The sequence below is a fragment of the Brachypodium distachyon genome, chromosome 3, assembly GCF_000005505.3.
Source record: "Brachypodium distachyon strain Bd21 chromosome 3, Brachypodium_distachyon_v3.0, whole genome shotgun sequence".
NCBI classification, from domain to species: domain Eukaryota; kingdom Viridiplantae; phylum Streptophyta; class Magnoliopsida; order Poales; family Poaceae; genus Brachypodium; species Brachypodium distachyon.
In genome coordinates this window covers 10,367,476-10,379,875 of record NC_016133.3, presented here as the reverse complement: position 1 = coordinate 10,379,875, position 12,400 = coordinate 10,367,476, and the positions used below count along the sequence as shown (strand labels likewise).

General features: G+C 48.7%; 1 protein-coding gene across 1 annotated transcript; it reads left to right on the top strand.

Moving 5' to 3' along the window:
- Positions 1–1,599: 1,599 nt before the first annotated feature.
- LOC112271631 lies at positions 1,600–11,254 on the top strand (the record flags this gene model as incomplete). Its single annotated transcript, XM_024461353.1, has 7 exons — positions 1,600–1,940; positions 2,721–2,826; positions 7,718–7,837; positions 7,934–8,504; positions 9,366–10,282; positions 10,577–10,797; positions 11,209–11,254. Coding segments are annotated over exons 1-7 (2,322 nt in total), but the record flags the coding sequence as incomplete, so codon positions are not given.
- Between the last annotated feature and the right edge of the window lie 1,146 nt (positions 11,255–12,400).

The window sequence follows — 12,400 nt, the reverse complement described above, 5'->3', positions numbered from 1 at the left end:
GTGTGGACACGTGGTTTTACCCATGTTTGGGCCACCCGGAGGTGTAACACCCTACGTCCTGCTTAGAGATGTATTCACTAGTTTGAGTGCTTACAGGTTGCCGGGGGGTTCCCAGGCGTTGCTACTTGTCCCTCTAAGGGCTGGTCTACTTGGATGAATGCTCAACCCTTTGACCGGTGGCATTGGTCCTCCTTTTATAAACATGGTGATACCACAGGTGCCGATGCATGCAACGTGACACGTTAACTACACGCGTGTCAACACCACAAATCCTATCCTACTGTCGGTCCTCGCTAGGCTTCATGCAGTGCCCAGGCTACTGTACATGGTAAATAAAATGAGCTTTAGGGTAGCCGATGTAGCCTTGCTGAGCAAGACTAGACCTGCCGATGTGACTCCTGTCGGTGTATTAAATGCACTGCCTCTGCTGTCTTCACTGTTCTGCTGAACCAACTTGCAGGACCGAGCACGGGTAGCCAGGAAGCACCCCAACATAGGTGCCTGGGATGTTGCGGGGGCAGCGTGCTGTTACCTTGCCGAGGCCAAGCTTCCCGGGCAGCCGCTGAGGTGGATATCTTTCCTATTCTCGATCTTGGTCTTGACGTTGTCAATGGTGTCAGAGCTTTCAACCTCTAATGTGATGGTCTTGCCAGTGAGTGCCTTCTCGTAACCCCGTTAACTACTATCTCGGGGGTGGACTTCCCGGGTTCGCCCTTCCCGGGAAGCAGGCCTTGCGGGACCTCGTTCATTGTGACCCACGCGTCTTGCCAGTGGGACCCCGTGGGCCCCTGGTGCGACAGTAGCCCCCGGGTGTGGATCGGCAACCTTGAGTTTCCGGGTAGTGTTGTCCTTGGTCGGTTGCCAGGCTACGCCCTAGCTGACGCATGGGTCCTAGCTGAAAGTCCTGGTACCCGGCCCCGTTGGCCACATCCTTGGTTCCACTCAACTGAGCAAACCACTCGGGTGCACGATCTCCTGCCTCATCCCCCATGATTAACAGGGAGTAAAGGCCACGTCGCGCACCTTGTCTTGATTTCTCCGAAACTTTAGGGCACTTAATTGCCGATCATGGGGGTGTTCGTTGCAAGGCCGGCAGCGCTAAGGCACCCCCACTGCTCTCGCTTCTGCCATTGCCTCCTGAGCTCACCGTGCCCCAACGCTTGTCAAGCTCGCCCCTCAACTCCGCCAATGTCTTCCAAGGGCCAAAATCGCTCCAAGGGCAACACCAGCAAAGGGGAGAAGAGCAAGAAGGTCTCCAAGAAGGAGATGTCGGAGAGAGCACGGAAGGACGAGGAGATTTGAGCCAAGTTCGCCTTCTTCTCCCCCGGGTACATCGGCGAGGGGGTGGAGAAGCTGACCTTGGAGCTAGCCACCAAGCACAACGAGTACGGGCCAACGCGGGTCTTCCCCGTCAGCGTGGAGCGCGACACGCAGTACTTCCGGGTCTTTGCGCAGTTTGTCCTTGCCGGGTGCGTGCCGCCGCACTCCTTCCTTTCTTCTATCATGGAGACCTACGGGCTCATCCTGGCCCTGGTTCACCCCACGTCCTTCTTCACATTGGTTGTTTTCCAACACCTCTGTGAAGCGTTCGTGGGGTTGATGCCATCGGTGGCGCTGTTCTGCCACTACTACTACCCGACGGAGGCCAAGGCTCCCCTGTCCTCGGGTGTAGTGTTCCAGTTCCGTGACAAGCTGAAGTCGGAGTTCATCCATCCGGGGAAAAAGAAGATCGAGAACGAGTGGCACCATGATTGGGGCTGGATGTGCATCGACGAGCTCCAGCACTTCCACGAGGAGCCCCTCGGGCCGCCGAAGGGCTCGAAGGACTGGACGTACCGCGACCTGAAGGGCGATGAGCTGGCCCTGATCTGCGCCAAGATCAAGGCGCTCCGTGAGGCCGGGCTCACAGACACGGATGTGGTGCGTAACTTCATCGGGAGGTGCATAGCTCCCCTGCAGCGGCGCTCACATCCGGCTTGATGTACACCAGGTTGAACGACCGGACCCAGCTACACCCCCGCAAGGACTTGACCCAGGATGGGATCCAGTTCTGGGTTAAGGGCATCACCGGCCAGGACGAAGCCTTCCAGTTACTGCCGCTTGGAGCGCATGCGCTCCATGCTGGGGTCCCGAACCCGGGAGTTCGGGACTTTCCATTCTGCGGCGAGTGGGGGCTCATGGAGGATTCCACGTCGAGGGCCTCCCCTCCGCAGCCCCGGACCCGCCCCAGCAAGGAGCCAGCAACGTAGCCGGGGGAGGGGGAGGACTCGGACCTGGACTCCGCCGGGTCGGAGGACTCGGACTCCGACGATGACTCTTCGCTCCGGTGTCGGAGGAGACTCTGAGGATGATGATGACACTCCCCGGGAATCTGGCAAGGGCGCACCGGAGGAGGAGGACGACGACAAAGATGACGTCCCCATGGTGAGGCGGTCGGCGGCGTAAAGGGCGAGCGAGCGGGAGGCGAGCCCGCCGCCCCAAGCACCTCCGTCGGATGCGGGGACCGCAGTTCCCGCCGGTAGCGGGGCGACAACCTAATCCACCCCTGCCACACCGGCGGCTCCGCTGGCTCCGCCCGGACAAAGGAGACCACCGAGGAGGATAATCCTGGCGGACCGGGTGCTCAAGCTCAACCCGCCGGGGTAATTCTACTTTCCTCTAAGCATTTTTGTTTTCTTGATTTTCACGGGTTTTGTTAACTCATTTATGCACTTCTGCAGGTCCTCCAAGAAGAGGGGGCAGCCTAGCACTTCGTCGGCAGCCCTGGCCAAGAAGCCACGCCCGACCACGGGTGGTGAAGGCAAAGACGCCGCCGACACGGCGGGAGTATCGGCGGCATCCTCCGCCGCAGAGCACTGGCCCGGGAGCAGGTACCCCCGCAACTCGATATCCTGTGGCTTAGCTAATGCACAATTGCTTTCTTATGCCAAGTAGCTTGTGGGGTCAGTGGCAGTTAGCGGGGACATCCCGGCAACCGGCGGGGGCGCGGGTGATGGAGCCGCACATACCGCCGGAGACGAGGCGCAGCAAGGTACTGTACTACTTCTTGCTATGGTCTTTTACTTTTGATTACACTGTTTTCCCAAGCTGACTCGCGTATCTTGTTGCACAGCCGTCGCGGAAGTTCCATCTGCACCCCCCGGCAGACACCACGCCTACCGAGGTGCCCTAGCGAGCCACCACCGGGCCTGTCGGGACAGTGGCGAGTGCTGCGGGAATAGCCATGCAAACGGCACAGTCCGCAGCCGCTGATGAGGGCCAGCCCCTGCAGGAGGGGACAGGCAGCGGCACCCTTGTGGTGGTGGTGTCCCGGCAGATGCCATAGGGTGGCTTATGTTGGGACCGATGGATGAAGGAGGAATCGGAGGAGGGAGGACGTGATGAGAACCGCGCACAACAGAAGAACACACACAGATTTACCCAGGTTCGGAACCCTCTTTATGAGGTAAATATCGTACTCCTTCTTTGTGGTATTTTCCGAGATACCGGCGGTTACAACGAAGCTCCTTGAGCTGTTTCTTGAGGAAGAAGAAGAAGAAGGGGAACCCCTAGATGACTAAATGAAGGACCCCTCTCCTCGGACGGGTAGTGCTCCTATTTATTGACCGCCAATGTCATACTGACATGTGGACCAAAGGTTAACGTTATCTTCTACGGGCCCCACCGAGCAGGCCCCTCGGTTCCCTCCGGGGCGCACGGCATGGGACAAGACAACTTTACTTTTCCTGGCGTCTGGCAACACGCACTGTAGCCACGCGCTGGCTTCCGTTATCGATCCTCTTTCGGTGCTTCTTTGCGCAGTCGCTTGGCACCGCGACATGAGCAACGACTGCTTTCCCGTGATAAAGAGGGCGCTGCTTTACTTTGCGCCATGTGATAAGGATAAGACCATTGACGTGTCTCGGCGCAGGCCAAGATCGGACTGCTCGTGCCTATCCTGCAATCACATAAGACAAGATTGACATGCCGGCATATCCTTAGTATGCCGGCCTGGTATTAGTTCGGCTTAAGGATGCCGGCGTACACGCCTGTGCCAGCATTGGCCTCGTCATCTCGGCTAATGTGTGTCGTCATGGCCCTACCCGGGGTCATCCCCCCGACACTAGTCCCCGAAGCTGTGGCGGTCCGACAAGAAAAGATGTCGGGCCACGACAGTTTCCCACAACTCGAGCCACCAAAGCCTAGTAGGGCTGAGCCAAGGAAGATGCCAAAACAATCCCGAGCTTTTCTTAGCCGAGATCAGGCCACTCCGACATATCTAGTCGGCATGCTTATTCAGCCCTGAGTCGAGATTCCTTTCTTCCTCGCTGCCGGCAGTAGAAAACTCGTTTCTGCCGACATTAATGCCACCTGTCGCTTGTACTCTGCGCTCTGCTTAAATAACGGGAAGATAAGACCCGAAGTACTACCGACACGCTTTTTGAGGCGAGCGTGTCGTCCCATCGGACAGTAAACCGGCAGGCCATTAAGAGGGAATCTCGGTTCCTGCGCGGATCCTTATCTCCCCGGATCCATCGGGATTTACTACGCCACGTCGCGCAGTAACCGCACGCGTGCGCCATTAATGGGGTTGATTGCCCCCAGGATCGTGCGTGGCCTTACCCTTGGCCACGGTGATCGTGGGCGCGGAAGATCCGTGCCCCATTAGTGCGCCACGGTTATAAATAAGGGGAAGGGGCGGGGTGAAAACCCTTCACTCTCTCCCAACGCCCCTTGCTCTTCACTGCTCTCGCGCGCCTCACCATTGCCGCTAGCTCAGAGCTCCTCTTGTTGGAAATATGCCCTAGAGGCAATAATAAATTTGTTATTATCATATTTCATTGTTCTTGATAAATGTTTATTGCCCATGCTATAATTGTATTGATTGGAAACTCAAATACATGTGTGGATAAATAAACAAATACCGTGTCCCTAATACGCCTCTACTAGATTAGCTCGTTGATTAAAGATGGTTAAGGTTTCCTAACCATAGACATGTGTTGTCATTTAATAACGAGATCATATCATTAGGAGAATGATGTGATGGACAGACCCAAACCTAAACATAGCTTTTGATCGTGTCACTTAAGTTTAAGTTGCTTATGTTTTATTATGTCAAGTATTATTTCTTTAGACCATGAGATCATGCCACTCCCTAGTAACGGAAGAATACTTTGTGGGCATCAACCGTCATCTCGTAACTGGGTGATCATAAAGGTGTTTTTCAGGTATCCAGAAGGTGCTTGTTGGGTTGTATGGATCAAGACTGGGATTTGTCACTCCTTGTGACGGAGAGATATCTCTGGGCCCTCTCGGTAATATAACATCCTAATGAGCTTGCAAGCATGCGACTAATGTGTTTAGTTGCGGGGGTATTATATTACGGAACGAGTAAAGAGAACTTGCCGGTAACGAGATTAAACTAGGTATGGCGATACCGACGATCAAATCTCGGGCAAGTAATATATCGCGAGACAAAGAGAATTGGATACTGGATTAATTGAATCCTCGACATAGTGGTTCAACCGATGAGATCTTCGTGGAATATGTGGGAACTATTATGGACATCCAGGTCCCGCTATTGGTTATTGATATTTGATCATGTCCACATGTTCTCGAACCCGTAGGGTCACACACTTAACGTTTCATGTTGCTTGGGTTAGATGAGATAAATGATGATGATATCGAATTATGATTCGGAGTCTTGGATGGGATCCTAGACGCAACGAGGAGCTCCGGAATGTTCCGGAGATAAAGATTTATATATGGAAAGTTGTTTTCAGGGTTCTGGAAAGTTTGGAATATTTCCCGGTTTTGACCGGGAAGCTTCTAGAAGGTTCCGGAGGGATCCGGAGGGTTCCACCTTGAGGCCCACCTATCCCTGGGCTAAATGGGCCTGTGAGGGAGCACCCTGGCCTTAATGGGCCGAGGGGCTAGCCCACAGGGCCCATGCGGCCAGGAGGAGAGTCCTGGCCGCGGGAGAGTCCTGGCCGCATGAGAGTCCTGGCCGCCGGAGAGTCCTGGCCACGGGATAGTCCTGGCCGGCCACGCCTCCTCTACCCCTATATAAATAGAAGGGGGGGCAAGGGAGAGAGACACCCCAAAGCTTTCAGTTGGATCTCTCTCCCCTGAGCCCTCCTCTCCTCCTCTTCTCACGCGCACGGCGTAGCCCTGCCCGTGAGAATATTCACCATAGTCACCACGCCGTCGTGCTGCCGGGATCTCGTCTACCTCTCCCTCTCGCTTGCTGGATCGAGGAAGGAGGAGACAACGTGAAGCTGAACGTGTGGATACCAAGGAGGTGCTGTCCGTTCGGCACTGACATTGATCTCATTGAAAGTTCCACTACACCAACAACGATCTCGTGATCGTAACGCTTAGCGGTCTACGAGGGTATGGTGTTCATGATCCCTCTCGTTACATACATCTAGTATATATATTCTTGGGTTTTCTTCCGCACTTCTCGTAGGAAATTTTTGTTTCCTATGCAACGAACCTAACAGTGGTATCAGAGCTAGATCTATGCGTAGATGTTTTGTACGAGTAGAACACAATTTAGTTGTGGGCGTTGATGTTCATATTGCTACCTCCTTTGTGCACTATCGGATTTTGCGGGATAGTGGGATGAAGCGGCTTGGACCAACCTTAGTTGTCTTCGCACAAGAGACCAGTTCCGCAATTAACATGCAACTTGTATTGCATAAGGCGGCTGGCGGGTGTCTGTCTCTCCCACTATAGTTGAAATCTGATTTGCAATGGGAGGCCTATATGGTTAATAAGCAATTTGTATATCACCGTTGTGGCTTTTGCGTAAGTAAGAACGGTTCTTTTAGTGCAGCCCCTAAAGCCACGTAAAACATGCAACAACAAAGTAGAAGCGTCTAACTTGTTTTTGCAGGGGCATGTGATGTGGTATGGCCAAGATATGATATAATATATTTGATGTATGAGATGATCATGTTTTGTAATATTTCACGACTTGCGTGTCGATGAGTTTGGCAACCGGCAGGAGCCGTATGGTTGTCTCATTAATTATTGTATGACCTTCGTGTCAATGATTTAATCGCCATGTAATTGCTTTACTTTATCGCTAGTAGTAGCAATAGTCGTAGTAGCAATAGTTGGTGGAGGCAACTATACATGACGCCCGAGGACCTAGGCGCCATGCTGGTGATGATGGAGATCGTGCCCGTGCTTTGGAGATGGAGATCAAAGGCACACGAAGAGAAGACCATATCATGTCACATTATTTATGCATGTGATGTTTATCCCTTTTATGCATCTTATTTTGCTTAGTTGACGGTAGCATTATAAGATGATCCCTCATTGTTAATATCAAGATAATAATGTGTTCTTCCTTAGTATGCACCGTTGCAAAAGTTCGTCGTTTTGAAGCACCACATGCAGGAATACTTTGGTTAACTTGACGAGCCTAGCATGTACAGACATGGCCTCGGAACACAAGGAACCGAAAGGTTAAACATGAGTCATATGAATGATGTGATCAACATGCTGATGTTTACCATTGAAGCTACTCCATCTCACGTGATGATCGGACTTGGTGTAGTGGATTTGGATCATGTGTCACTAAACAACCCGAGGGATGTTGTTTTTAGTGGGAGTTCATTAGTAATTTGATTAGCTTGAACTTATTATCATGAACTTAGTCTAATTGCCTTTGCAAATATGCTGTAGATCAATGGCTCGTACTACGTTCAATATGAATACTCTCCTAGAGAAAGATAAACTGAAGTCCAATGGAAGTAACTTTACGGACTGGTTCCGGAATGTGAGGATTATCCTCGAAGCTGCCAAAAAGGCTTATGTTTTTGATGCAGCGCTTGGTGCAGAACCCGCAGCAACTGAGTCTGCTGACGTTAGGAACGTTTGGCTGACTCAACCTGAGGACCACAATGTAGTTAGGTGCGGCCTCTTGCTTGGTATGGAACCTGAGCTCCAAAAGCGTTTTGAGCACCACTCGGCATATGCTATGATTGGGGAACTGAATACTTTATTTCAGACCCAAGCCCGTGTGGAGAGGTATGATGCCTCCGAAAGGTTCTTTAACTGCAAGATGGAGGAGAACAGCTCTGTTAGCGAGCACGTGCTCAGAATGTCTGGGTACGCCGACCGCCTGAGACAACTGGGAATTGAGATTCCTAATGAATTAGGCATTGACCGGGTTCTTCAGTCACTACCACCTAGCTATAAAAGTTTTGTGGTGAACTACAATATGCAAGGGATGGATAGGACACTTCCTCAGCTCCTCGCGATGTTAAAAACCGCGGAGGTGGAAATCAAAAAGGAGCATCAAGTGTTGATGGTCAATAAGACCACCAGTTTCAAGAAGGCAAAGGGTAAGAAGGGAAATTTCAAGAAAGGTGGCAAAACTGTTGCCACTCCCGCGAAGAAGCCCAAATCTGGACCTAAGCCGGATACTGAGTGCTTCTACTGCAAGGGGACTGGCCACTGGAAGCGTAACTGCCCCAAGTACTTGGCAGATAAGAAGGCTGGCAACGTCAAAGGTATATTTGATATACATGTTATTGATGTGTACCTTACTAGTACTCGTAGTAGCACCTGGGTATTTGATACTGGTTCAGTTGCTCACATTTGTAACTCGAAACAGGAGCTACAGAATAAACGAAGACTAGCAAGAGATGAGGTGACTATGCGCGTCGGGAATGGATCAAAAGTTGATGTGATCGCCGTCGGCACGCTCCCTCTACATTTATCTTCGGGATTAGTTTTAAACCTTAGTAATTGTTATTTGGTGCCTGCGTTGAGCATGAACATTATATCAGGATCTTGTTTAATGCAAGACGGTTATTCATTTAAATCAGAGAATAATGGTTGTTCGATTTATATGAGTAATATCTTTTATGGTCATGCACCACTTGTGAATGGTTTATTTGTATTAAGTCTCGATAGTAGTGACACACATATTCATAATGTTAATGCCAAAAGGTGCAAAGTGGATAATGATAGTTCAACATATTTGTGGCACTGCCGTCTAGGTCATATTGGTATAAAACGCATGAAGAAACTCCATTCTGATGGACTACTTGAATCACTTGATTTTGAATCATTTGATACATGTGAACCATGCCTCATGGGTAAGATGACTAGAACCCTGTTTTCAGGCATAATGGAACGGGCCAGTGACTTGTTGGAGATCATACATACTGATGTGTGCAGACCAATGAGTGTTACAACGTGCGGTGGATATCGTTACTTCCTAACCTTCACAGATGACTTGAGTAGATATGGGTATATTTACTTAATGAAAAACAAGTCTGAGACATTTGAAAAATTCAAGGAATTTCAGAATGAAGTGGAGAATCATCGTAACAAGAAAATTAAATTTCTACGATCGGATCGTGGAGGTGAATATTTGAGTTATGAGTTTGGCACGCATTTAAGACAATGTGGAATTGTTTCACAACTTACGCCGCCTGGAACACCACAACGCAATGGTGTGTCCGAACGTCGTAATCGTACTTTATTGGATATGGTACGGTCTATGATGTCTCTTACTGATTTGCCACTGTCGTTTTGGGGTTATGCATTAGAGACAGCCGCATTCACTTTAAATAGGGCACCATCTAAATCCGTTGAAACGACACCGTATGAATTATGGTTTGGCAAGAAACCTAAGCTGTCCTTTCTTAAAGTTTGGGGATGCGAAGCTTATGTAAAAAGGCTACAACCTGATAAGCTCGAACCCAAGTCAGAAAAATGCGTCTTCATAGGATACCCTAAAGAAACAATTGGGTACACCTTCTATCACAGATCCGAAGGAAAAGTGTTTGTCGCTAAGAACGGGTCTTTTCTAGAGAAGGAGTTTCTCTCGAAAGAAGTGAGTGGGAGGAAGGTAGAGCTCGATGAGGTTATTGAACCTTCTCTCGAATTTGAGTGTAGCGCAGCACCAGAAACTGTTCCCGTGCATCCTGCATCAGCTAGAGAGGAAGCTAATGATAATGATCATGAAGTTTTGAATGAGACAACTACTGAACTTCGCAGGTCGACGAGAACACGTAATACTCCTGAGTGGTACAATGTTCGTGTCATGAATGTCATGTTGTTGGACAACGATGAACCTGCGAATTATGAGGAAGCAATGATGAGCCCAGACTCCGAAAAATGGTTAGAAGCCATAAAATCCGAAATGGGATCCATGTATGAAAACCAAGTATGGACTTTGGTAGACTTACCAAATGACCGAAAGGCCGTTGAGAACAAATGGATTTTCAAGAAGAAAACAGATGCTGATGGAAATGTTACCGTCTATAAAGCTCGACTTGTCGCAAAAGGTTTTCGACAAATTCAAGGAGTTGACTACGATGAGACTTTCTCACCCGTAGCGATGCTAAAGTCTGTTCGGATTATGTTAGCAATTGCTGCATTTTTCGATTACGAAATCTGGCAGATGGATGTCAAAACCGCGTTCCTTAATGGTCACATTGAGGAAGAGTTATACATGGTTCAGCCCAAAGGTTTTGTCAATCCTAAGGATGCTAATAAGGTATGCAAACTTCAGCGTTCCATTTATGGGCTGAAGCAAGCATCTCGGAGTTGGAATCTCCGTTTTGATAAGGTGATCAAAGGGTTTGGATTTGTCCAAACTCACGGAGAAGCTTGTATTTACAAGAAAGTGAGTGGGAGCTCTGTAGCATTTCTAATACTGTATGTGGATGACATATTGCTGATTGGGAATGATATAGAACTTCTTAAAAGTGGTAAAGACTATTTGAATAAAAGTTTTTCAATGAAAGACCTTGGTGAAGCAGCTTACATATTAGGCATCAAGATTTATAGAGATAGATCAAGACGCCTGATAGGACTTACACAAAGTACATACCTTGACAAAGTTTTGAAAAGGTTCAAAATGGATCAAGCAAAGAAAGGGTTCTTGCCCATGTTGCAAGGTAAGATATTGAGTAAGACTCAGTGTCCAGCTTCGGCAGAAGATAGAGAAAAGATGAATAGTATCCCCTATGCCTCAGCCATAGGCTCTATTATGTATGCCATGCTGTGTACTAGACCAGACGTGTGTCATGCTGTTAGTTTGACTAGCAGGTACCAAAGTGATCCAGGAGTGGAACACTGGACAGCAGTTAAGAATATCCTTAAGTACCTAAAAAGGACTAAAGAAATGTTTCTCGTTTATGGAGGTGACGAACAGCTCGTCGTAAAGGGTTACGTCGATGCTAGTTTTGACACTGATCCGGATGACTCTAAGTCTCAATCCGGATACGTATTTATTTTGAATGGTGGTGCAGTTAGCTGGAGGAGTTCCAAGCAGAGCGTTGTGGCAGCATCAACAACTGAAGCGGAATATGTGGCTGCTTCAGAAGCGGCACAGGAAGGAGTTTGGATGAAGGAGTTCATATCTGAACTTGGTGTGGTTCCGAGTGCGTTGGATCCCATGGACATCTATTGTGACAACACTGGTGCCATAGCCAACGCCAAGGAGCCGAGGTCTCACAAGAATTCCAAGCATATTAAACGCCGGTTTCACACTATTCGTGAATATGTCAAGGATGGTGACATAAAGATTTGCAAAGTACATACGGATCTGAATGTCGCAGACCCGTTGACTAAACCTCTTCCACGAGCAAAACATGATCAACACCAAGACTCCATGGGTGTTAGATTTATTACAATGTAAACTAGATTATTGACTCTCGTGCAAGTGGGAGACTGTTGGAAATATGCCCTAGAGGCAATAATAAATTTGTTATTATCATATTTCATTGTTCTTGATAAATGTTTATTGCCCATGCTATAATTGTATTGATTGGAAACTCAAATACATGTGTGGATAAATAAACAAATACCGTGTCCCTAATACGCCTCTACTAGATTAGCTCGTTGATTAAAGATGGTTAAGGTTTCCTAACCATAGACATGTGTTGTCATTTAATAACGAGATCATATCATTAGGAGAATGATGTGATGGACAGACCCAAACCTAAACATAGCTTTTGATCGTGTCACTTAAGTTTAAGTTGCTTATGTTTTATTATGTCAAGTATTATTTCTTTAGACCATGAGATCATGCCACTCCCTAGTAACGGAAGAATACTTTGTGGGCATCAACCGTCATCTCGTAACTGGGTGATCATAAAGGTGTTTTTCAGGTATCCAGAAGGTGCTTGTTGGGTTGTATGGATCAAGACTGGGATTTGTCACTCCTTGTGACGGAGAGATATCTCTGGGCCCTCTCGGTAATATAACATCCTAATGAGCTTGCAAGCATGCGACTAATGTGTTTAGTTGCGGGGGTATTATATTACGGAACGAGTAAAGAGAACTTGCCGGTAACGAGATTAAACTAGGTATGGCGATACCGACGATCAAATCTCGGGCAAGTAATATATCGCGAGACAAAGAGAATTGGATACTGGATTAATTGAAT